Source organism: Ipomoea nil, unplaced genomic scaffold, assembly GCF_001879475.1.
Source record: "Ipomoea nil cultivar Tokyo-kokei standard unplaced genomic scaffold, Asagao_1.1 scaffold3087, whole genome shotgun sequence".
NCBI lineage: Eukaryota > Viridiplantae > Streptophyta > Magnoliopsida > Solanales > Convolvulaceae > Ipomoea > Ipomoea nil.
Window position 1 is genome coordinate 2,502,084 of NW_017619515.1, and position 23,828 is coordinate 2,525,911.

Here is a 23,828-nt window from a genome sequence, read left to right on the forward strand (position 1 = left end):
AGAGGTGGTTTGATTTTAGTGGATTCGTAAAATAAAGTTCAAGAGGAGGTGTACTGCTACTTCCCTTTTCTTTTATGTTCAGTATTTGTCTGTGTTTTTTCTCTGTGTTTCTCTCATTTGTGTGACGAGTTTGCTTTACTCTCGTTTCTTTTGGCGAGTTATTTTCTTCATAAGTGTGAAATATAAAAGTTAGTAATGACGTATGTGAACCTCATCTTGGGTGACAAAGATGATAATGAAAAAGAGCATCTGCAGTTCAACTCGATGGATATATTGTCAATGAACGGAATGTTGAAAATAGATACTCAGGTGGTGTGCAAGACTTTTCAATCAAAGTTAGTCGTCTACGTTTGATCAATTCTTCAATGATATTAAATAAGCGTTAAATTCATCCAACGAATTCAACTTCAAATTTGTGAAACAGTCTAAGAATCAAGTTTTTTTAGCATTAGTAGGGAAGTTGTTTATATTATCAAATGAAACTAAAGTGTAAATGAGACATATGATCCATGTTGCTACATAGTACATTTTCCATAATAAAATTTGGCTACCTATCAGTCTATCACTGAGCTCCGGAGTCCGGATAACCATTTTGCTCCCTCTGAATTCTGAAACCCGTATCCGGTACCGGGCCCATAGTAAACCCTCCCTAAACCCAGCGTATACCAGACTGAAACGACCTCGCTTCACTGATACGAAACGCGCGCAGAGAGATGGACTCTTCGTCGTCGTCGTCGTCCACGGCACCGGCGTCAAAAGCGCAATTAGCTCTAGCAGCTTTCTTCGGAGCATCGGTGATGGCAATCTCCGCCTTCTACCTCCACAAGCGCAGCCTCGACCAAGCTCTCGACCGCCTAATCAAGCTCGTCCGCCACCAGCGTCCGCTGTCCTCCGCCGCATCTGCTCTGGAATCCGGCACCGATGACGAAGGTGAAGCCGAGGACGTCAACGATAGGAATATCTGGAGCCATCAGAGTTTGCCGAAAACCGTTGTTCAGAATGAGGATGATTCCTGTTGCGACGATAAGGTGCTGCGGAAATACAGAGTGTCGTCATCCATGCCTAACACGCGCCTTCCGAACGACTGGATGGACGAGGACGCGAAACTTGATCGGCCGTCGCAATATGGAGATAAGGCGTTCCCGGCTGAACTGATGGAGCTCAGTACGGTACCTTCTGGTTTGCCCCCTCTGCGAACGGATAACCCAGACGGTAGGTATCTTTTATTTGTGCTTTGAAAAATCTTGCTGTTAATTCCCGTTGAAATTAGAAATTATCATGTATCGTGTTTCAATTAATAAAACTGACAATAATTTGGTGGGTTACATAAATTTCAATTCCAAAGGGACGTTACTATTTTTGGGATTTAAGAGCTTGCTCCATATTGTGTGAGAATAGCCTGTACTATGCACAATCCAGAGAATTAAGTACTAAATATGTAGGTATTTACTATTATACTTTGGTTGCATTGTAAATTTCGAAGTGCTAAGGCATATAGCTAGGAAAGGGAGTGAGGACTTGAAGAAGGTGACGCATAAATGAAAAACTGAGATTATTTTGCACTCTTGCAGTTGCTGGAGATCTCTAGCTCCACAAGGTTTTTCATGTTGATCTTACAAGTGCTCTCATATGGCCTTTCCTTTCTTATTATAATAGAGGGAATATGTTTTTTAAAGTCATCCATAGTAGATGGACCTTTGAAAGAAAATCAACAGAGCTGAGCAATGGCATCATTTGTACTCATAAATATGTGACAGTATATGTCTGGGCTAGCATACCTAATGTTTGAGCTTGAAATCTATCATATGCGACTGTGTGATGTGATATGTAATTTAGAGTGCTGCATTATTTGTGACTCAACTCTCTGTGGTATAGGGGAGAACCAACACAATGATGGTTTTGATAGGAAGATGCTTCTGGGCTCAGCTGGTAGGCAAATGACTCCAAAATCCTCAATTATTTATTCATTAGATGATGATCTCCAGGATGATGAAGAAACTGAATTCACTCAAGAGGATATTGAATTCCTCTATGAGAATGTAAGTTTTTGAGTTGAAGTTGAAAGAGTTCCCTGCTATTTGATGATATGCTTGCCTTATGTATCGTCACATTGGTTGGCAGTGGATTGTTGCAGTGTAATTTGATGTGTATGGTGTCTTGCTCATGTTCATTTAATGAGGCTTATTAATCAACCATAACAAAAATAAGATATAAATTACTTTTTAAAAAGTGGACTTAGATATGATTGTATTTGACATGATATGCTTATACAGTATTATTTATTTGTATAGATAAGTCATAAGTCATGCCTCAGATTGCAACATGGTAAAAAAACCCTATATGACCATTATTGAAACTCATATATCTTCTATCAAGTATCAACTAGAATGATCGCTGAACTGCTTGAGATTGTTACGTCTTGCTAAATTTTAAAGTAATCCAGTCCACTCCTTTTTTCACAATTCCTCACATGATATTGATTCAGAAGAAGCCACACCTTTTTTGTGTTGGCTACTTGGTTTGTAATACAGTATAGTATAATTTAATAATTTTTGTATTAAGACATTATAATTACAGTAATCTGTATTGAATTATTTGAAGCTTGCTTATCTTGATACCTGTGAAACAACAAATGTTACAACAAGAGCTAACCACTATTCAATTTACTGCATTTCAAAACCATTCCTTTTCAGGATAACAGTCCAACTGTTCAAAATATCTCAATCATCGAATCACAAGCAGAAAATGGTAATCAGCTTCACGGTCAACCACATAAAGAAATTACCGATGATGCAAAAACTAATGTAGACCATCACGATAGAAAGGTGGATGCAGTTCCGGGACACATTAAGGTGACTGATCATGTCTTCGTAAATGGTATCTTACCTCAAGTGACTACAATGCATGGTATACTCTCCTTCTTACCCCTAAGAATGTTGGTTTGAGGTACTTTTAAAAATCAAATTTTAAATAAACTCACTTGAGTTTTTAAGTGGAGCACACACACACACATGCTGTTTGTGTTGTAGGTTTTTATTGATTCAATTTTTTTTTTAATTTTTTTAATTTTTTTAATTTTTTTAATTTTTTTTTTAAAATCATCATGCTGTTTGGCAATATAATGCTATTACTTTAGTTTAAGTATTAAAAAGGCTTCAGTTTGGGTTAGAAAAAAAAATTCATTTTCTTACACTTGTCAAAATTCTGAAACCAGAGCCAGTTAACATTGAAGAGGAGGAGGTTTTGAAGATGATCCGTGAAAGTTTATATTTGAGAAAAAAGTATGTTTTCAAAGAAAATATTGCTCCGTGGATGAAGGCAACTTCTGGAGAATCAAATGTCAAACAGAATCCGTTTCAGTTTGTTCCTTGTGAAGCAACTGGTGTGAGTTTCACTTCAACCCATCAATGGCTATAGTTGGCCACACTTCTGAGTTGTAGATTATTGTATGGTATGTCGTGTGAAGGTACATTGACATCTCAAACATTTATCACTAATTGATTTTCTTTGATTTTCATGCAGCACCATTTTAAGATGGTGGATGGAGTTGTTCGTGTTTATGCCAGTGAAAATGGTTAGTCTTTTTTGGATCTAAATAACCAAACTATTACTGTACTCATATTTACATGTACCATCTGGTTTCTTGTCATTTAAACATCATTTTGTTTTTTTGTTTTTTTTTTTTTTTTGTTTTTTTGTTTTTGTTTTTGTTTTTTTGTTTTTGTTTTTGTTTTTTTTTTTTGTTTTTTTTTTGTTTTTTTTAAATGTGATGTTTTAGATACTGAAGAACTTTTTCCTGTTGCAAACTCGACAACATTTTTCACTGATATGCACCATCTTCTAAAAGTGATGGCTGCTGGTAGTGTTCGTACTGCTTGTCATCATAGGTTGCGATTGCTTGAGGAGGTAATACTTCATAAGAATGATCTTAGATGATTGCATCTGTCTTTCATCTCAGATATCTCATACCTTATGAATATGTGACAGAAATTTCGCCTCCATTTGCTAGTAAATGCTGATAGGGAATTTTTAGCACAAAAGAGTGCACCTCATCGTGATTTCTACAACATCAGAAAAGTTGATACCCACGTGCATCATTCTGCTTGTATGAACCAGAAGCACCTCCTCCGGTTCATCAAGTCAAAACTAGAAAAAGAACCTGATGAGGTATTGGTGTATTGCAGATAATCCTTTTAAGCTTGCTTAACCTCAGTCAGTCTAAAGTTCAATAGAGTATTTTCTTTCTGTTGGTCCTCTGTGTACTTAACTCTTGCTACTTGTTCTACAGGTTGTTATATTTCGTGATGGGCAGTATCTTACGCTGAAGGAAGTCTTTGAGAGTTTGGACTTAACAGGGTTTGTATTGAGTTGGTTCTTTATTCTTACTTCTTACACTGGAAAGAGGGGGATGCATTAATTTTCAGTTGTCCCACTTATAAGTTCTAATTATTGCAGGCATGATCTTAATGTTGATTTGCTGGATGTTCATGCTGATAAGAGTACATTCCATCGTTTTGATAAATTCAACCTCAAGTATAATCCTTGTGGACAAAGCAGACTCAGAGAGATCTTTCTCAAGCAGGACAACCTTATCCAAGGTCTATTTCTTAATGATGTGAACTTTAAGTATTAAAAGTTACTTCGAGTTTTATTTTGTATGGAGTAATTTTCAAAATAGTCCAGAATAGAAATAACTTCAAACTCCACTGCCAACCTCAAAGAGAGTGGATTAAAATGGATTTCCTGTAATTTGCTCTGTATATGTTCTTTTTTAGATTTGATCCTTTATGAATTATTTTGTTACAGTGGAAAGAAGGTGGCTGTGAATATCTTGACATATTTTCTCACACATAGTAATAACCAGAACTGTGCATACTGCTTTCATGCATGTGCAATCTATCTATTTAAATCGTGTATGAGATATCTGGCATAGACGCTAGTAACATGTAGATTTGCATCATACTGTAGTAAATAGTAATGTTGTTTGTCTTGATGACAGCCAGGATCAGTGTCCTGAGATACATCAATTATGTGTTCTTAAAAATGATGATGCCTATAATATGGACACCTTGTTGTTCCAAACTTAGCAAATTACTATTACGGAGTACTTGATAATAAGTGGGATTGCAACCCCCCACCCCCACCCCACAAAAGTTTTTTTAATCAAGCGTAGTATCTGTGTTCTTCTTTCAGGTCGCTTCCTAGGTGAAGTGACAAAGGAAGTCTTGTCAGATCTTGAAGCAAGTAAATACCAGGTGTGGCTATATACCTTGTTTTGTTCTCTTCCCATCTTTAATTTGGTTGGCACCTACTGTTAGAAGCATCTGGGTAGTGATTGCTGCCTGCAAATACATACTTTTTCCAAAAATTCTTGATTCATTATTATCTATGTATTTGTCTTAAGAGTGCCACACCATCTATTCTTTCTTTCAGATGGCTGAATATAGAATCTCAGTTTATGGAAGGAAACAAAGTGAATGGGATCAATTAGCTAGTTGGTTCATAAACAATGGCATTTATAGTGAGAATGCTGTTTGGTTGATTCAGGTGAGTAGCACATACATTTGTAGCTCCCTTCAACTCTTGCACTGCCTGGGGTGCCTGAGCTTATCATCCTTTAAAAAGTAACACATTTTTGGTTTCTCACAATGAATGCTGCAGTTACCACGGCTATACAATGTCTACAGGGGCATGGGAACTGTTACATCCTTCCAGAATATTTTGGATAATGTATTCATTCCACTCTTTGAAGTCACTGTTGATCCAAATTCGCATCCTCAATTGCATTTGTTCCTAATGCAGGTTATACTTACGTTGGGCTCTTTTATTTATTTATTTATTTATTTTTCCCCATATTTCACCACTGTTTTTTAATTCCTGATAATTGGATGCGAAGTTTAGTGTTCTATTTGGCCCTTGGTAGGTTTACATGGAAATTCCTTCATGATATTGGCTTTAACCGGGTTATTGTTTCCTATATAGGTTGTGGGTTTTGACATTGTTGATGATGAAAGTAAACCAGAAAGGCGGCCTACCAAACACATGCCAACCCCAGCTGAATGGACAAATGTGTTCAATCCTGCATTCTCTTATTATGCCTATTACTGTTATGCAAACTTGTTCACACTCAATAAGGTCAGTGGGGCTTCTTGACTCAAAATTAATTAACATGCTAAATGCTAATATTCACAGATGCATTTTCCAGTTGAACATTTTTGCTTATTGGTCAAAGCACAAGATGACAGTTTTCAAAGAATGAATATAGCCATATAGGTCTCCAGAAAGTGTCTATTTGAAAATTCAAACAGCAGTACAATAAGCCACATGAATAGCACCTGACATGCGCACAATCGCAAGATTTGCTTTTTGGGTTAAAGCATGATGACAATTTTGAATGAATTTTCCTTCGTCTATTATGGAACTATGTATTAAATTCATGTGTATCTTCTATGCTCTCAGCTTCGTGAATCAAAGGGATTGCCAACAATCAGATTTCGACCTCATTGTGGGGAGGTTGGTGTTCAGTTTGATTCTAGAAAACATCTTGCTTTGTGGTATTGGCTAATATTTCACACACCTTTTATTCATGCAGGCAGGCGAAATTGACCATTTAGCTGCTGGATTTCTTTTATGTCATAACATTTCTCATGGAATCAATTTGCGCAAATCACCCGTTTTACAGTATCTGTACTTCCTTGCTCAGGTTTGCTTATTGATATGCCACACATATTATTTAAATGGACACATAGAAAATATATCTCTTCTGTTTATTCTGTGGTTTGTTCATACAATGGAATGCACATACTTCATCACCACATTTTCCTAATTGCAATGGTGCATGTGCTTACTATATGGAATTTTGCAAATCCATGCACCTCATTATAAGTTTATGAGGATTCTATACTGTTTACAATTCTCCTTTTCAAGACACAGCTTAGTAAAGTTGTGGATTTGTGAGTATTATTTAAAGATGGATTTCTTTTTCTGTTCGTTCTAGTGTTGCATGCAGTCATTTTCTCCTTAATTTCTGTATCTTTCTGTTTGGTTTGCCTATAATGGTTTGAGATCCACATGATTTTTCAGGTGGGGCTGGCAATGTCTCCTCTAAGTAACAATTCACTTTTCCTGGACTACCATCGCAACCCTTTTTATATGTTCTTCCAGCGTGGGTTGAATGTTTCGCTTTCAACTGATGACCCTTTGCAAATTCATTTGACAAAGGAGCCTCTTGTCGAAGAATACAGTGTTGCAGCTAAAGTCAGTCTACTTGTATTTCTTATATTAGTTATAAGATCACATTGGTGTTTATGTACCTTGCTGAGTTATATTAATCCAGGTTTGGAAGCTGAATGCATGCGACCTTTGCGAGATTGCAAGGAATTCTGTTTACCAGTCGGGATTTTCACACGCAGACAAGGTATATGTACTTTCCAGATTTCGAAGTTCTTATTCTTGGAGACTTCCATCATTGTCATGATGTTAAGGAATTAGATGTGTTCTTATCACACAACATGAAAGCTAATTAATTTTTTAAAGTTATGGTCGTTATTTGTTTGCACATTAGGGTCTTTTCTCTGACTTCAAAATGGATCAGTATCACGTTTAAGAGATGATTGGTAATAGATTTATTTATGATTTTATCAATAACGCTGCTGCTTTTTGGTAACTGTTGCAGTTGCATTGGCTTGGGAACCAATATTACAAGAGAGGCCCCGGAGGAAATGACATTCACAAGACAAATGTACCTAACATGAGGATTTCCTTTAGACACGATGTAAGTTTTCAACTTCGTTGCTTGGTGTAGTATGGAGTACAGTGTGTCAAAGGCTAAAGGGCGATGCCTCTTTTAAGCTGTCATCGCCTAGAAAACGGTCTAAACAAGAATTACAACTACCGGGAATGGAATGTGTTGCTTGAATCACTAACCTACCTATACAGTCTGATTGCTGCATATTTTACTCGATTCAATGTTTTGCAGACGTGGATGGGAGAGATTCTGTATGTATATCGAGGAAAAGCAGAACTTTGTGAGGAAGTAGACCATTGATCCAAAGCCTACTTTAACCAGTAAACTATCTCAGCATCTCTGCATCTGGCCATTTATGAGTGCATGCAAGATCACTGCCTGCGATTATTGGAGTTCACAAGGATTCAGATGCATCATGGAACCATTTGATGGGTAGATATCTGTTCTCTTTTATCTTTCCTGGGAGACTGACTGAAAAGCCTTTTTTGCTTTCAAAATGGTGCAAATATTATATGTGCACCCATAAATTTTGACTAATATAATCAATTCAATAAAAAATGAGCATTTTCTTGCAAATATAGTAACATATGGCATCTGTACTTTTATACAAGATACACATTTCTCATCTCATCTGAATAAAGATCAAGAATGGGTAGTCACTACCTAAGAGTGTACATCGAGATCCTATGCAATAGTCTGTAAACTTCACGAGAGATTTATTTTAAGATGGAGGAAACATGTAGTCACTATTTGATAGTGTGTATTGAGTAAGTTGTGTTTTTGTGTAATAGCTTGCAACATGCATGACTTAAAAATTATGTATATATATAGGGTGATGCTCATATGAGAACCATCTTCCCATTAGTCAATGAAAATTAATCTAGCGCATTGAAAAAACAAATCTATGGATGAGATCAATTGGGGGTCCAAATGTGTTGTGTGCAATTGGTGTTTCAAAATTTGCGTATGCATATTAAGCATGTGTTGTGTGTAATTGGAGATTTAAAATTTACGTGTGCATATTAAGCATGCGTTGTTTGCAACATAAGATATGCACATAGTGCATGCCTTATGTGCACACGCGAATTTTGAACATCCAACTAATCTCATCATAGATCTAACTTTTTAATGTATCGGTTCTCATAGACTCTTGGAAAGGATGGTTCTCATATGATCACTAACATACATATATACATACATACATATACATATATACATACATACATATATATATATATATATATATATATATATATATATATAAATAAATAAATAAAACATTGGATACCCTATAGTATTATTCAAATTTGAATGGTGGTATATATGTTCTCTAGGAATTCCTTTGAAGTTGCAGATGATGGGGGCACGGTTCTATGTTCTAGTTGCCAAGTTGGTGACAAGGAGAATAATTCAGTGTATATATGCCCCACGCAGTGAACTTACTTTTCGCAAAAATTCCGTTTTTTTTTTTTTTTTTTTTTTTTTTTTTTTTTGGAAAAGGTTAAGAAAACTTATTAACGTAGGGTGTGATATATTGTGAGCGTAGTCACAATATCATCTAGGGGCTGCGAGCTCTAAAATGATCATCATGGGACACTAGGAAGCAATTTTTTTTTTTTTTAAAGCTACTGACTCTATTATATTGTAGTATCTATTTATTTATATTTTTTTAATTTGTTGAAGTACAAAAAGTCAACACCATCTCCATTGAGACTCGATCTCATAACCTTCCATATAAAAAAGTCATTACATGCCATCTAAGCACAAGGTACTTGGCAATTCAAAAATTATATATTTAACTTATTTTCTTTAAATTGCAACAAATTGTATCGTAAACTACTAATATATGTTCATTTCTAATATACTTACTACATATTTATTTTTAGTATACTTTATGCTCATTTTTAAGTTGTACACTAAAAATAAATATATGGCAAATTATGCCCTGGAAACGTGTTCACCGTGAATGGTGAACACAAGGCCAAACGACGTCGTTTTTAGGCAAAAAAAAAAAAAAAAAATTCGCGGATGTGGAGTTAACGGCGCGCGTTGATCAAATTATGAATTTTTTGTTATGAGATTATGAATTTTCATAAAATTCATAATCGCATAACAGAAAATTCATAATCGCATAACAGAAAATTCATAATCGCATAACAGAAAATTCATAATCGCATAACAGAAAATTCATAATCGCATAACAGAAAATTCATAATCTCATAACAGAAAATTCATAATCTCATAACAGAAAATTCATAATCTCATAACAGAAAATTCATAATCTTATAACAGAAAATTCATAATCTCATGGTTCCAAAGTGAATGTGTAGGCATGGTTCCAAAGTGAATGTGCAGGCATGGATTCATAATTTATGAATGTCCGTGATTTCGACGGGAATGTGTAGGCATGGTTCCAAAGTGAATGTGCAGGCATGAATTCATAATTTATGAATGTCCGAAATCATTGTTCACCTCAAATTAAAGTGAAACCGCAAAATGTGAAAATGAAGAAGAAAAGTCACGCAATTAATTAAGAAGAAAAAAAATAAATAAAAAATAACGATGTACTAACACCGTTGGAACCGTGTTCACCATGAATGGTGAACACGGTTCCATGGCATAACGCTCCTAAATATATATATATATATCAAAATGTAATAAACTTAATAAAAACGAGCCTATATATATTACAATAAAAATGAACCAGCAATATGTTAAAAATGATGAATATGTATATTCAGATTGAATCTGATGCTTTACAGATTGTTCAAGGGTTGAATTCTAGGACTTTTGATTCACGATTTGATTTACTTTTACTTGATATTAAAGACTTATTACTACGTATTTTTCCTAATGCGTGTTTACGTATCTTGTTTGCTAAACGATCAGCAAACAGGATCGCTCAGTTGTGAACTAAAGATGCTCTTTCTTTTTCTAATTGTATAAATTGAGTTGATCATCCTTAACCCATTCCTTTCTTTGTAATGTTTTGTTTTCAGACCTTGAATGCATTCTTCTTTAATTTTAAAAAAATGCATATTAGTAGTCAATTTTGGACCATATTCTACGGTTCAAGTGTTCAAACACTGTTAAATTACTTCAATTCCTTTCAATTTATCACTTGTCATTTCTAAGGATTATGGAATATATTTATGAAGTGGGCGGTGACAATGCAAAAGTTGTTGTCAAATTAATGGATTCCAATCTCAATGCTTGTTGATGCAATGATGCATTCCACTCATTAAAGTGTTAGATAAGATGGGACGAAACTGATCTCTTCTAATTTAATTAAAAGTTTTGAGTTCAAATTAAACTTTAAGAATGTAATTATCTTAAAACCTAAAAGTATACCTTTAATACCCAAAATCGTCCTCGACTATAGTGGTTTTTCTCAATTTCGTCCTAAACGACTTTAGTGACCTAATATCGTCCCAGACTTTTGTGTTTCGCTCAATTTAGTCCCAGACTTTTGTGTTTTTGCTCAATTTAGTCCCTCATTTGTTATTCTGTCCATTTGGTGTTAAATAAATAGACAATTCAGTAATTTTAATATTGGCATCTCTTTACTCATAGACATGTGAACTGCGAAATTCCTTTTTTTTTTTTACGAATTACTCCCAGAATTACTCCTAAAACTGCGAATATAAAATTTGATTTGCAGGTCCGGGAGTAATTCTGGGTGTAATTCGTACAAGAAAGAGGAATTTCGCACTTCACAAGTTGAAAGTAAAGAGAGATCAATATTGACATTACTGAATTGTCCCTTTATTTAACATCAATTTGACGGAATAACAAATGGAGGACTAAATTGAGCGAAACACAAAAGTCTGGGACGATATTAGGTCACCAAAGTCGTTTAGGACGAAATTGAGAAAAACCACTATAGTCGAGGACGATTTTGGGTATTAACTCTTTTGAGATTCTATCAACTATCGTGTTACTTAGCGTTGAAATTAGGCTTGGGAATTGGGATGTGTACGTTATGTAAAATTTATGGTAGAATTTAAGTATTATTAACTCTTAAGATATATTGAAGAAAGAACAAAAAAATTTATGAGTCGAAGTAGTAGTTTCTTAAATACAAGAATACAAGATGAGACTCAGCAAAGTTAGGAATTGTACTAAGAAGTCAACAAACAAGTCTATGAACTAGTTGTGGGAGACCTCTATTTATAGTATCCGCGGAGCATGGAGCACATGTTGGAATCTACTGATAAGTCTGACGTGGTGGTGTGCTGCTGGTGACGCATGCTAAACACTAATGTAATGTCTAGAGTAGTGGCACGATGCCGAGAATAAAACCTTCATGGTCGGATCGAATTTTCAGTCTTAAAGATCACAAGACATAAAATCTTGTCAACCCTCAATTTATTATTCTAATAAATTTATGGTATAACTCCATCAATATCATATCCAATATCTACCCAACGTATGACTCTTAGATTCTTAGAATATTAAAACAATTAAGGTGTTAGGTCGTTAGTTTACATCTAAAAACTATTCAATTTCAAAACAAGGTATCCATGCCAATGTTGTGTTTGATTGGCATACGGTAACCCTTTTTATCTTTGCTGCGCCGCCAATCCATTTTGTCCATCAGTTTTGATGTACAACTTGTGAAGTTACACATAAGACATCTTTTAGGTGAGACTGAGATGCTTTTAATGGTCGATTTTTATTTTATTTTATTTCTTTTGTCTATATATATATATATATATATATGTATGTAATAATGTGTTCGTGTAATGAGGAGATAAGTCAACAACTTGACTGAGATCGGTTACCATAACATTTAGTAATAATAGCTATATACTATGTTGTCTGCACGAGTTTAGCTCACTGGTTTACTACTCATCAGTAAACAATATTTGGAAGAAGAGACCAGGATTCAAACCTTGGCAACCACAGTGTCCTTGTCTGCACAAGCATAACTCACGAATCACGACTGACTGGGTTCGACAGAAAAGAAGTGGGCGAATCCCTTGTCTGCACAAGCATAACTCACGAATCACGACTGACTGGGTTCGACAGAAAAGAAGTGGGCGAATCCCTTGTCTGCACAAGCATAACTCACGAATCACGACTGACTGGGTTCGACAGAAAAGATGTTGACAAGAATCAAACTTTGTGACTATTCTTTCAAGGCATTATTGGAGAATTGGCATATAGCACACTAGTACAATTGAAATATTCTTGTTAATTTATAGATGGCCGAAATTTGTGAGCTTTGTTAGTGTTGGTAATCTTTCACTGCGCATGATGGTGTAGGAACAAATCCATTTTGTAAAGTTTATAACTTTAATTTACTGTACATTTAGAACAATTATTTCATAATATTTTTTTTTAAAAAAAAATTATATTAAAATTGAATGGCTGGCTTTTAATGGATTATTAGGAAGAATAAGCATTACCAGTTAAGACCTATATGGCATACATTATGCTATATTCTTTTTTTTTGAAACAATCATGATTCTGTACAAGGTAGTATATGTTTCGATTCTGTGACCACCTATTTAGAATGGTAACAGAGGTGTAATCACACTATATAAGTAATATTTATTTTGATCCTGTGACCACCTATTTGGAATGGTAATAAAAGTGTAATCACACTACATAGTAGTTGACATTATATTCTATTTTTAATTAAACTAATTATGACTAATTAGTCCCTAATTAGATCATGTTGAATTTGAACATATTATTCTCTCAAAGGAAGTGCATGCATATGATGATAAAAGTAAACAAATTGCAATAAAGTCAAAACCACATATATATGCCCATAAAAACCCTAAAAAAAATGGACCACAGGTTGAGAGTTACGTTATTCCTAGCTAGAATATATTCTCATATGCACTTTTCATATATTTTTCGTTATTGGTTTATTATATAGTATAGCATCAACTAGTAATACTTATGAAATTCAGTGTTTTATTTTTGAAAATCTATTGGTAAATTAAATACTTATGGATTTAATTAACCTACATATTTTTCTATTAAAATTTTCTTGTAATGTACGGTACTAACATAAATACCAGTGTCTTCGATACAATTAAATATAACAGACTTGATTGTAGGGAGCCAGACATTTATAACACAAGTGCCAATATTATCTAATACAATTATATATATATATATATATATTATGTTTAGTTGTAACTTTGAATTACAGGAAAGCCTGTAGTTGATATCCTAGTAGCCCTAACCGGTAAAAGGTTACAATGAAGTAAATTAGTATAATTTGAGCATAGCTGATCGTTTCAAGTCAAAAATTTCAATAAGCTTGATACTATTGTTACCTGTGCTGATTATATATATATTTTTAAAAAAAAATCTATATAAAGGGGCTTTCCCCCAAATTCCCAATGACCAAACCAAGAAAGACCATTGAAAGAAGTTGGAAATATATTAGAATTTTGTCCACTCTTTTTAGAGAAGAAAAATGGGAAACAACGGTTCCAGTACTTTGCCAGGATCCTTTGTCCCATTCTCTGGATCATCACCACCCAAGAAGCCTCTTGTCACTGCCTTCCATTCTTCATCACAATGGAAACTCCATTTTGATAACTCAAAACAAACCAACAAACTGGTAAGATTATTATATATGCATGTCTTATGGGGGAACAATATATGTCAAAAACTTTGTATATTTTTTTTAATCACTTTTTGTAGTTAAAAGTTTAAGATTTTCCTGGTGTGATTAGCCTATGATCTAGCTAAATGATATATTAATTTCCTTTTTATTTTTATTTGGTAGATGGTTATTGACTTCACAGCTACGTGGTGTGGGCCCTGCAAGCGTATGGAACCGACCATCAATGAGTTCGCCGCTCAATATACAGATGTGGAGTTCGTCAAGATAGATGTCGATGAACTTCCTGTACGTATATATGTTATTTACTAAATCAATATAATAATTGTGTCCCGAAAGAATTACATGATTGATTGGGTGAAACATTTAGTGTCTGAAGCTTTTGCTAATACCTTTTTAGTTAAGCTCAAGTAGTGGATAGGATATGGTCTTTTTAATGTTATTTACTACCTCAGTTTTCTATGTAATTTGTAAGTTAGTATACGGGGTTTTATGTGCATAAGATAGTGGTTGCGGATTTTTTACGTAACTCAAAAAATGAATAATTGTTATGATTTGTTAGCTATTACAATAGGAGTGTGGGTTACCTGGTGGATACCCTTAGATAGTGACTACGATTTCCGATCCCTTGTCAACTGGAAAAAAAAAAAGAATAATTATGGTTTGTGGGCTATTATTAGATAGTAATGAAGTGAAGTTTATCCGGTGTACACCCGGCAAATTATTGTGTGGGTCCTGGTCTACACAACTGTATGGACAACGATCCAAAACGACATCGTTTTGACATTAAAAAAAAAAAAAAAACAAAATTTCGTGCTCTGCGCGGTTTTGTTACAATAATGAACCTTCTAGGGTAAGATAATGTATTTTATGAGTTAGAATAATGTATTTTATATGTTAGAATGAAATTTCTGGGATAAGATAATATATTTTGTGTTAGAATAATGTACTTTATGTGTTTTTGGACTGTGGTCCACGCAATAATGATTGGTGTGCACCCAAAAAGGGTAGTGGTTACCATTTTCCTTATCACCCAATTAAAAAAAAAATTAAAAACAAATAACTGTTATGGATTGCGGGCTATTAAATAAGAGTTGGGTTTAACTAGTGCACACACTGGAATACTGGTTATGAGTTGATTGTGGGTTATTACTTATGAGCGATATTTAATTACCTGGTACACACCTCAATTAGTGACTACAAATTTCTTTCGTCACCCAAAAAAAAAAGAATAATTGTTACTAATTAATTAACATTCTTCCTTTTTTCCCTAACATGAATGAATATAATGCAGGATGTGGCACAATACTTTGAGGTGCAGGCAATGCCCACATTTGTACTGGTGAAGAATGGGAATGTGATTGATAAGGTTGTGGGTGCAGATAAGGATGTTCTTCAGAAGAAGATTCTCAAACATAGGTACTAAATACCAACGTCATGATAGATACTTCACAAATGGAAATTTAATGTTGAAAGGAGATTATTTGGCATTAATTTCCATGACAAATTCCCATCAAGTACAAATAAATTGTTGGACATTGGCTGTTCTTAATTAGTACTAATTAATTAGTATTAATAATTGTTTTTAATTTATACATACTAGTGTTTTATTCTTGGAATGCACATAAGAGTACTATAAAGAATTTAAATAAAAAAATTCTAAAGAATGAAAAGATATTAAAAACCAATAATAATGTATTATATATAATTTTCACATAATTCAAGGTAAAATGACACATTTCATCGCGAATTATATAGAAAAAAAAAAACAAGTTTCCTCCCTGATACTATTTTTCATCTCTCAATTGTTTGCAAAATGACTTTTAACCTAACTATAATTGAACTCGGGCTGGGACCAAAAAAAAAAAAAAAACCACTTTGTAAACAATTAAGTAATAAAATGTTGCAACGTGTATAATTGAGGGATGAAAAGTGTGATTTTTTCTATAATCTCATTTATTAAGGAAATTCAGTGTATTATACAAATTTGGACAGAAAACATTTATTGAACACTTCTATTATGTGCGTATGTGTGTGTGTATGTGTGGCATGTTAATCTGTCACCCATGAGAACAAGACTTTCAAGTAAGAAGTGTGAAGAGTGGACAAATGCTAGTCATCGATCTAATAGATCTCAATGTTGAAAAATAATGAAAAATAAGAAGAAAAAAATAGATTTTGTAAATTAAATTTAATAAATGTGATATATGATTTTATTTTATATTTCATAAATATTTTCTTCTACTAGCACATGGAATGATGGAATACCAACAATTTGTGTGATAGTAATTTTGTGGAATATTTATTTTTAGAACAAAATTGTAGCCATGCATATATGATAATCCGCGTACTCAATGTTATGCTTTGTCTGTCTATCTATCTATCTATCTTGAATCTAAACCTAAAAGGGAGAATATGAATCAATTCTTTCTTTTTAGGTGGATCAATTTTTTACCGAGTTAATTATCGAAATGGTCCCTTGACTACAGCGAAATTATCAATTTGGTCATTGACTATTTTTTTGACCAATTAAGTCCCTCAACTTTAAAAAGCTTAACCAATTTGGTCCTCCGTTTATTTGACCGTTAATCAACCGTTAACTTGGGATCAAATTGGTAATTCGCTATAGTCAAGGGACCATTTTGGTAATTAACTTTAAAGGTAGGCAATTCGGTTCAGTTTTCTCGAATCGTACCGTACCAAACTAGTTAGATTCGGTAATATACCGAACAAGCGAACGGTAATAGATTCTTATATACTGAATGGTTCGGTAAAAACTCGAACCGAACTGAATTGTTCAGTAAAAATCGAACCGAATACCGTTTGAACTTTGGATTGCTATTTTGTTGTATATTAGACTTTGGATATAGACTATGTAAACACCATAACACATAATATAGAACTTTTGATAACAAACCATAAAGAAATCAAATAAAATATTTACGAGAGATACCTGTGAGAATATGAGCTGAACGGCAAAGCAAGCAGCAAGGGACTTGGATTTACTTTTTATTTATTTTTTTTATTTATTATTATGATGATGATGATGATGATGATGATGATTATTATTATTATTATTATTATTATTATTATTATTATTATTATTATTATTATTATTATTATCATATTTTTTAAAAAAAATCAAACGGTATTTGGTTCAGTTTAATTTTTTACCAAAAAATTCGGATCGATTTTTTATCGAACCGTTCAATATACAAGAATCCAATACCGTTCGGTTGTTCGGTATATTAGCGAACCAAACTAGTTCGGTTCGGTTCGGTGCAGTTCGATTCGAGAAAACTAAATCGAATTGCCCACCCCTAAAGTTAATTACCAAAATGCTCCCTTGACTATAGCAAAATGACCAATTTGGTCTCAAGTTAACGGTTGACTAACGGTCAAACTAACGGAGGACCAAATTGGTTAAAATTTTTAAAGTTGAGGGACTTAATTGGTTAAAACAAATAGTCAAGGACCAAATTGGTAATTTCGCTATAGTCAAGGGACATTTTGGTAATTAACTCATTTTTTACCTAACTTGTGAAGTTTAGACATCTTTTAGGTGAGAATGCTTAATGTTGAAAAGGATTTTTTTTTTTTTTTTGGATTCTCAGTATTTAGTATTTATGTTAGGTTTCAACAACATCAAATTACTATATTACATAACATATAAAAGTTCTCTTAACAATTACGATTGCCTTAATACTTGAGCTGACTGCAATCACTATTCGAAAATATGTTTTGAGTACAGTATTTAAAGTCGTATCGAATCTCTAACCAACAAACAACTAAACTAATATTGGTTGCGTATAACTGAGCGGTTAAAACTGATTAGAACATATATCAACGATTTGTGTGATAGTATAGTTGTGTGGAATATTTATTTTTGGAACAAAATAGCAGCCATGCATATATAATAATCCACGTACTCAATGCACGAGACATTATTTATCGTGAATATAAAGGTAAAAGGGAGAATATGAATAAATTCTTTCTTTTTCTTCTCTTTTTTGAGTCGATCTATTGAGGCCATAATACAGAAGGAATTTACTTTACAATATTTAAGATGTTGACTACAGAGATTGAATATAATAAGGTTTGATTTCATGAGAATACTCTTAAGAAATAGGCGATTATATATATATATATATATATATATATATATATATATATATATATAGAACATGCAGTGAGTTTAAGCCCTAAACCAACGGCTCAAAAAAATAAATTTATGAATTTTTTTTTAAAAGCACGTCTAGAAAGAAGAAACAAAAGCTAAAAATAGTATAGTTTATTAAGTGTTACAAAGACGCACATTAAGTGTTAGAACAAACAAATCAATCTATTAATATTATAAGTTATGAGACAAATGGTCATGTAAACAAAAAGTTTCAGCTTAGGAGCCACACAAATTTCTCCAAAATTATGTTTTCTTGATTGCATCACTCTTAGCTTGGTCTACACATCCACAACCATAATAAAATGGTGGCAGCTGGTCTACTGCTACTTTCTACTATGCACAATTTTTCTTTCTTGTATAAACTCACCAATTTAGAACAAATGGTAAGTGGCATACTAATACAATTGCAAGCTAAGGCCGGAGGATCTATACGCGCAAATATTTACATTGGCATTGCGAAAATCCCCTTTCTGGGTAAGTGATAAAAACCAATTTGCATTCTTTATTCAGCAGGCCTGCCCAGAATCCTTTTCAGATCAGATTTCTGATCTGCACTGAGCCTTGAAGGGAATTTGATATCAAACTTGATCCTCAAATTCCCTTTCTTGCCTGGTTCCTTTGATATTGGCATTCCTTCGTTTGGGATTACATGTTCCTGTCCTGGCTTCACAACATTCCTAATTGGCACTGCAAGATCTCTCCCATCCAAAGTTGTCAATTTGATGGTCTTCCCTGTCAGAGCATCCAGCAAGGAAATTCTGTGGCGGACAACAAGATCATTGTCATGTCTCTTGAATACAGGATGGGGCTTCTCGTCTACGACAAAAATCAGGTCTCCCGGTGCAGCTCCAAATTCGTAGTCCCCTTTCTCAGGAAATGTAATCTTGGTTCCTTTCTTCCAACCACATTTGATCTGGATTGCCAACACCTCTTCCACTGTCGTGGGCTTACTGCAACCACGATTTTGGTTTCATGACAGAAACCATAAAGTATGATCAGAGAGATAGCATGGTCCAAGAGAAAGTTAGATTCAATGACCAATGTGAATAAGAAACAAATGAAAATCTTGGGGGAACCCAACCAAATTGGTCAGGTTGTTGACTCCCAGCGAGAGCGGTCTATTACTGGCCTTCTTGATTTGAGCCGAGCAGCTATAGGCAAGGCAAAGTAGGCTGGTTTACCTCATTGTGGTCCTTTGCCAGCTAGGATCACAATGTGGGGTTTACACAGTTCATACCCTCGGGTAGTGGCTACAGGTTTCCCTCATCACTCATTCAAATGAAAATCTTGTCATCGCAAATTCAGATCACCATATGTTTTCTTGGAAATCCTCTCTTCCATCATTAAAACCTAATCTTTTAACTATATTGTCAGTGTTCACCAGACATCAACCACAACTGAGCCGCAAGAACACAAATCAATAGAGGGCTTTAGGGTGTGTTCACTAATCAACTGAAACGTTCCTTAATATTCCTCATAGGAGATACAGTCAGAAAACCTGGCAAAGCTGCCTAGTTTCACTTAAAAAGTTCCTAAACTCCATTGCACCTAAAATGTAAGAATTTTTCTGCTCACAAGTGACTAACCAGAACTCAAGAATCTCTACTATACAGCATTGACATACTTCAAATCTAGAATTGAGTGTAAGTTACCAGTAAGCTTGATTATTTACACCTTAATTATTTGTTGTTTTACCCATACAGCATAGCAAAATTTTCTTCATTAGTAGGATTATTTATTGAATTACTCTGTTTACTACAGTGATTTTTATAGATCCTAATTTAGCTTTAAAGAGCTAAACATTTTGGCACAAACTACAAAAAAATTCACAGAGAATTAAACTAATATGGAGTATTGTAAGGATTACATACCCAGTGTCGTCAAGGACAATCCTAGAAATCTGCATCTTCCTCGTGGAGCCATTGTAGAGCTCCTCCAAGCTACAAGGCAACTGGTTCTCCACCGCCGCCGCCTTCCTCGGCGTTCCTCTAGCACCGCAGCTAACAGGACTCCCTTTATATCCTGCATCGGATCCGCCAAAAATCTCCGCAAATATATCCTCCGCATCACGCGGAGTATAGTTAAACGCTCTTCCAGCTCTGCCGCTGCTTGTCCTGGTCGGAGACGCAGGGGGATCGAATTGGCCGGACTTCAACGCCTTCTCGCCGTGCAAATCGTAGATCCGCCGCTTCTGCGAGTCGCTGAGCACATCGTAAGCCTCCGAAATCTGCTTGAATTTCGCCTCCGCTTCCTTCATGTTCTCGCTGTTCTTATCCGGATGCCACTTCATCGCCAGCCGCTTGTACGATCTCCTCAGGTCTTCTTCGCTCGCAGTTTTCGATACTTTCAGCACCTTGTAGTAATCAACCCCCATCTCGCTATCCACTCGAGTCGCGCAATGCTGGAACTACGCACGGAGAGACTATGGCCGGCGAGTTCGCCGGACGTCGGCGATCGAAATGCGCTAAGGGATAGAGATTTTTTGATTTGCGGTGAAGGTGTGATGGAGTGGCGGTGAGGTAATGATAGTGACGGACCACTCCTCCGATGATGTAACGGAAGTGAGATGGTGACGTGGAAGAATGGGATTGGGCGGGGCGGAGGATTTTGTGACGGGGATGTGACGGTGGTGGGTGGAGGAATGGAACGTGCGAGCGAACGGAGAAGCTGTGGGGACGGAGAATCTTGTGTGTGATGGAACTATGGAAGAGTGTGCAGTTACGGGAATCTGTTAGATGGCAATATTTTTATCTGGCGACTTTGACGGCGGGATGGAAAACGGCGCCGTTTGGTAAGCCATCATCGTAAACTCCGTTAATTGGGTCGGCCTTCTGAGAGAACGGATTGGCCCAATTTCAAAGGCTGTAGGCCTGCAGTGAACATGGCAATTTATATCCTACACCATGGCGTGCGTTGCACTATGCGCCCAGATGCAAAACGACGTCGTTTTAATTATTTTTTTTTTTTAAATTTTCCGCCCCAGTGAATGACAGTAGTTTTTTCTTTAAAAAAAAACTCGCTGTTCAAGAATGTACATAATGTTATACTAGAATACACATAATGTTATACATGAATGTACATAATTATATAACAAAATATACATACTCTTTTTAAAAGATAATACACATAATCTAACATAATACTTAATAAACATAAACTTTTAACATAATACACATCAACTCTTAACATAATACACACAAATTTTCTGATTCGGATGTACATAATTGTATAAAAAGAATGTAAATAATTGTATAGAAAATACACATAACTGTATGAACCAATACACATAACGTTGTGAACAAATACACATAATCTCAGCAACTTCCTACCGCGCCTCCCAACACTACCCCAAAACGACGTTGTTTTGGGAGGCGCGCGGCGCACAGTGCTATGAAATATGGTCCACATAATAATAATTGAACATTCATATAAATTAACCAAAATAGGCAAAAATTGTAATGAAAAGGTGGCCAAGTGAATGGAGGAAGGTCACCAGTTTAAATCTTACTAATACTTGATCAAATTTATCACATCAAGTTTCTCTAGCACTATTTTAAAAATCAACCTAGACACCCAACTCAGTCGGGTTGGTGACGAATTCGGCCTTGCTAATTTTTTAAAACTATATATATATATATATATATATATATATATATATATATATATATATACATACACCCTCCCCCGCCAATTAGCGTTGAGCGCTTACTGCAACCATGCTTTGTAGTGCAGTTTACTTCTCTCTTATGGTTTGCAAACTATTACAAAATGGTGTAGTTTGTAAATTATTATATAGGAGGGTATTCACAAAGTAGTGTAGTTTGTGGACTATTACCATAAGAGTGTAATTTGTGTAGAGTTTCTTGTGGACTAATACAAAAGAGTGTAGTTTGCAGACTATTACACAAAATTATAGCTTGTGAACTATTACACATGAGTGTTGTTTGTAGGCTAATACACATGAATTTAATTTGTAGACGATTAAACGAGTGTACCTAGTTTACAAACTTACAAATGAGTGTAGTTAGACTATAACACACAAGTGCATTTTTGCAAACTGTTGCAAATGAGTTTAGTTTGCAAACTATTACACACAAGTGCATTATATTTTACAAACTATTACTATACACAAGTGTATAATAGTTTGCAAGATATTACACATGACTCTATAATAGTTTGAAGACAATTACACATGAGTATAATATAATTTATAAACCATTATACATGAACGTAGTTTGAAAACTATTACACACGTGCATAGTTTGTAGGCTTATTACACAAGATAAATGCAATGCACACAATATATAATCAAAAGCATAAAAAAGGCATAATTAAACTTTATTCCCCATGCATAGGTCTCATGGGCAGACCAAGAAAACAAGAACAATGAGCCAATGACTTGTGCTAGAGAACAAACAAACCAAAATGGGTATCAAACAACAAAACAACAACCTAAGACGATTATGTTCTTTTGCTCAAGAACACCCTCGCGAACTCAACCAACTTGTCAATGGCGGGGAACACATCCTTAACCGCACTATCATCAACGAAATCTCCAACCCATTTCACCAAATTGGGAACCTTGGTCTCATCGAGCAATTTGACATCCTCGTTCAACGCCTCCGCAACCTTAAACCATCCTATGAAGCTGCCCAATGCAATGTCCAAGTATCCTATAGTGTCTCCACCAAAGAACTTCTTGCCATTGCTTATGCTCTTGAAGGCTTCCTCCAAAGGCACTAGCCCTTCAACAACCTTGTCTATTGCAGCCTTTTTGGCTACCTTGTCATCCCCCGCAGCCGATATTGCACGCAAATTTGAGATCAACTGCACCAATAAATCAAGAATTGTATCAAACACTATATTTAATTAGAGAAACCCAAATTAAAAAATTTTTTTAAAAAAAATAAAGATCCAATACCTGATCATCAATATAATATGACCAAAAGTTGGCGATGGCACAATCATAAGGATCAGAGGGAACAATAGAAGGCCCAGAAGTCCAGACATCATTGATGTACTGAACAGTGATGAGAGACTCAGAAATGGGCTTATCATTATGGACGAGGACTGGGATTTTCTTGAAAATCGGGTTTAGTTTAAGGAGAAGTTCACTCTTGGGAACAAACGTCTCCTCAATCAACTCGTAGTCCACAGACTTGAGGTTGAGAGCGATGATGGTGCGTAGCGCGAAAGGGCTCCACCACGTGCCCAAAACCTTAACTTCCCCTGTTGCAGCCATGAAAGTTACAATGATTTGACAATGAAAGTGATGATGATTTGCAAAAACCAATGAGTTAATGGGTTGTGAA

At 35.0% G+C, this 23,828-nt stretch overlaps 4 protein-coding genes across 5 annotated transcripts; 2 read left to right on the top strand and 2 right to left on the bottom strand.

Annotated features, from left to right (window-relative positions):
• Window positions 1–575: 575 nt before the first annotated feature.
• Window positions 576–8,281, top strand: LOC109166373 (probable AMP deaminase). 2 transcript variants are annotated; one of them, XM_019315347.1, is made up of 19 exons: window positions 576–1,212; window positions 1,876–2,039; window positions 2,694–2,907; window positions 3,215–3,384; window positions 3,523–3,574; window positions 3,779–3,906; window positions 3,988–4,167; window positions 4,289–4,356; window positions 4,456–4,598; window positions 5,194–5,255; window positions 5,434–5,547; window positions 5,662–5,802; window positions 5,983–6,135; window positions 6,460–6,513; window positions 6,593–6,703; window positions 7,084–7,257; window positions 7,337–7,417; window positions 7,676–7,774; window positions 7,979–8,281. In XM_019315347.1, the coding sequence occupies exons 1-19, from the start codon at window positions 714–716 to the stop codon at window positions 8,045–8,047; spliced, it is 2,676 nt and encodes an 891-aa protein (XP_019170892.1). In that variant the 5' UTR covers window positions 576–713; the 3' UTR covers window positions 8,048–8,281. The 2 variants fall into 2 exon arrangements, with proteins under 2 accessions (XP_019170892.1, XP_019170893.1); XM_019315348.1 differs by lacking the exon at window positions 6,460–6,513.
• A 5,813-nt stretch (window positions 8,282–14,094) lies between these two features.
• On the top strand, window positions 14,095–15,931 carry LOC109166274 (thioredoxin H2-like). The gene is made up of 3 exons (XM_019315203.1): window positions 14,095–14,333; window positions 14,502–14,624; window positions 15,631–15,931. The coding sequence occupies exons 1-3, from the start codon at window positions 14,187–14,189 to the stop codon at window positions 15,760–15,762; spliced, it is 402 nt and encodes a 133-aa protein (XP_019170748.1). The 5' UTR covers window positions 14,095–14,186; the 3' UTR covers window positions 15,763–15,931.
• A 2,794-nt stretch (window positions 15,932–18,725) lies between these two features.
• On the bottom strand, window positions 18,726–21,384 carry LOC109166271 (dnaJ homolog subfamily B member 1-like). Its single transcript, XM_019315200.1, has 2 exons — window positions 20,388–21,384; window positions 18,726–19,466 (listed from the first exon to the last, which is right to left on the bottom strand). The coding sequence occupies exons 1-2, from the start codon at window positions 20,888–20,890 to the stop codon at window positions 19,019–19,021; spliced, it is 951 nt and encodes a 316-aa protein (XP_019170745.1). The 5' UTR covers window positions 20,891–21,384; the 3' UTR covers window positions 18,726–19,018.
• Window positions 21,385–22,828: 1,444 nt separating this feature from the next.
• Window positions 22,829–23,779, bottom strand: LOC109166273 (glutathione S-transferase U18-like). The gene is made up of 2 exons (XM_019315202.1): window positions 23,438–23,779; window positions 22,829–23,343 (listed from the first exon to the last, which is right to left on the bottom strand). The coding sequence occupies exons 1-2, from the start codon at window positions 23,756–23,758 to the stop codon at window positions 22,978–22,980; spliced, it is 687 nt and encodes a 228-aa protein (XP_019170747.1). The 5' UTR covers window positions 23,759–23,779; the 3' UTR covers window positions 22,829–22,977.
• Window positions 23,780–23,828: the final 49 nt, after the last annotated feature.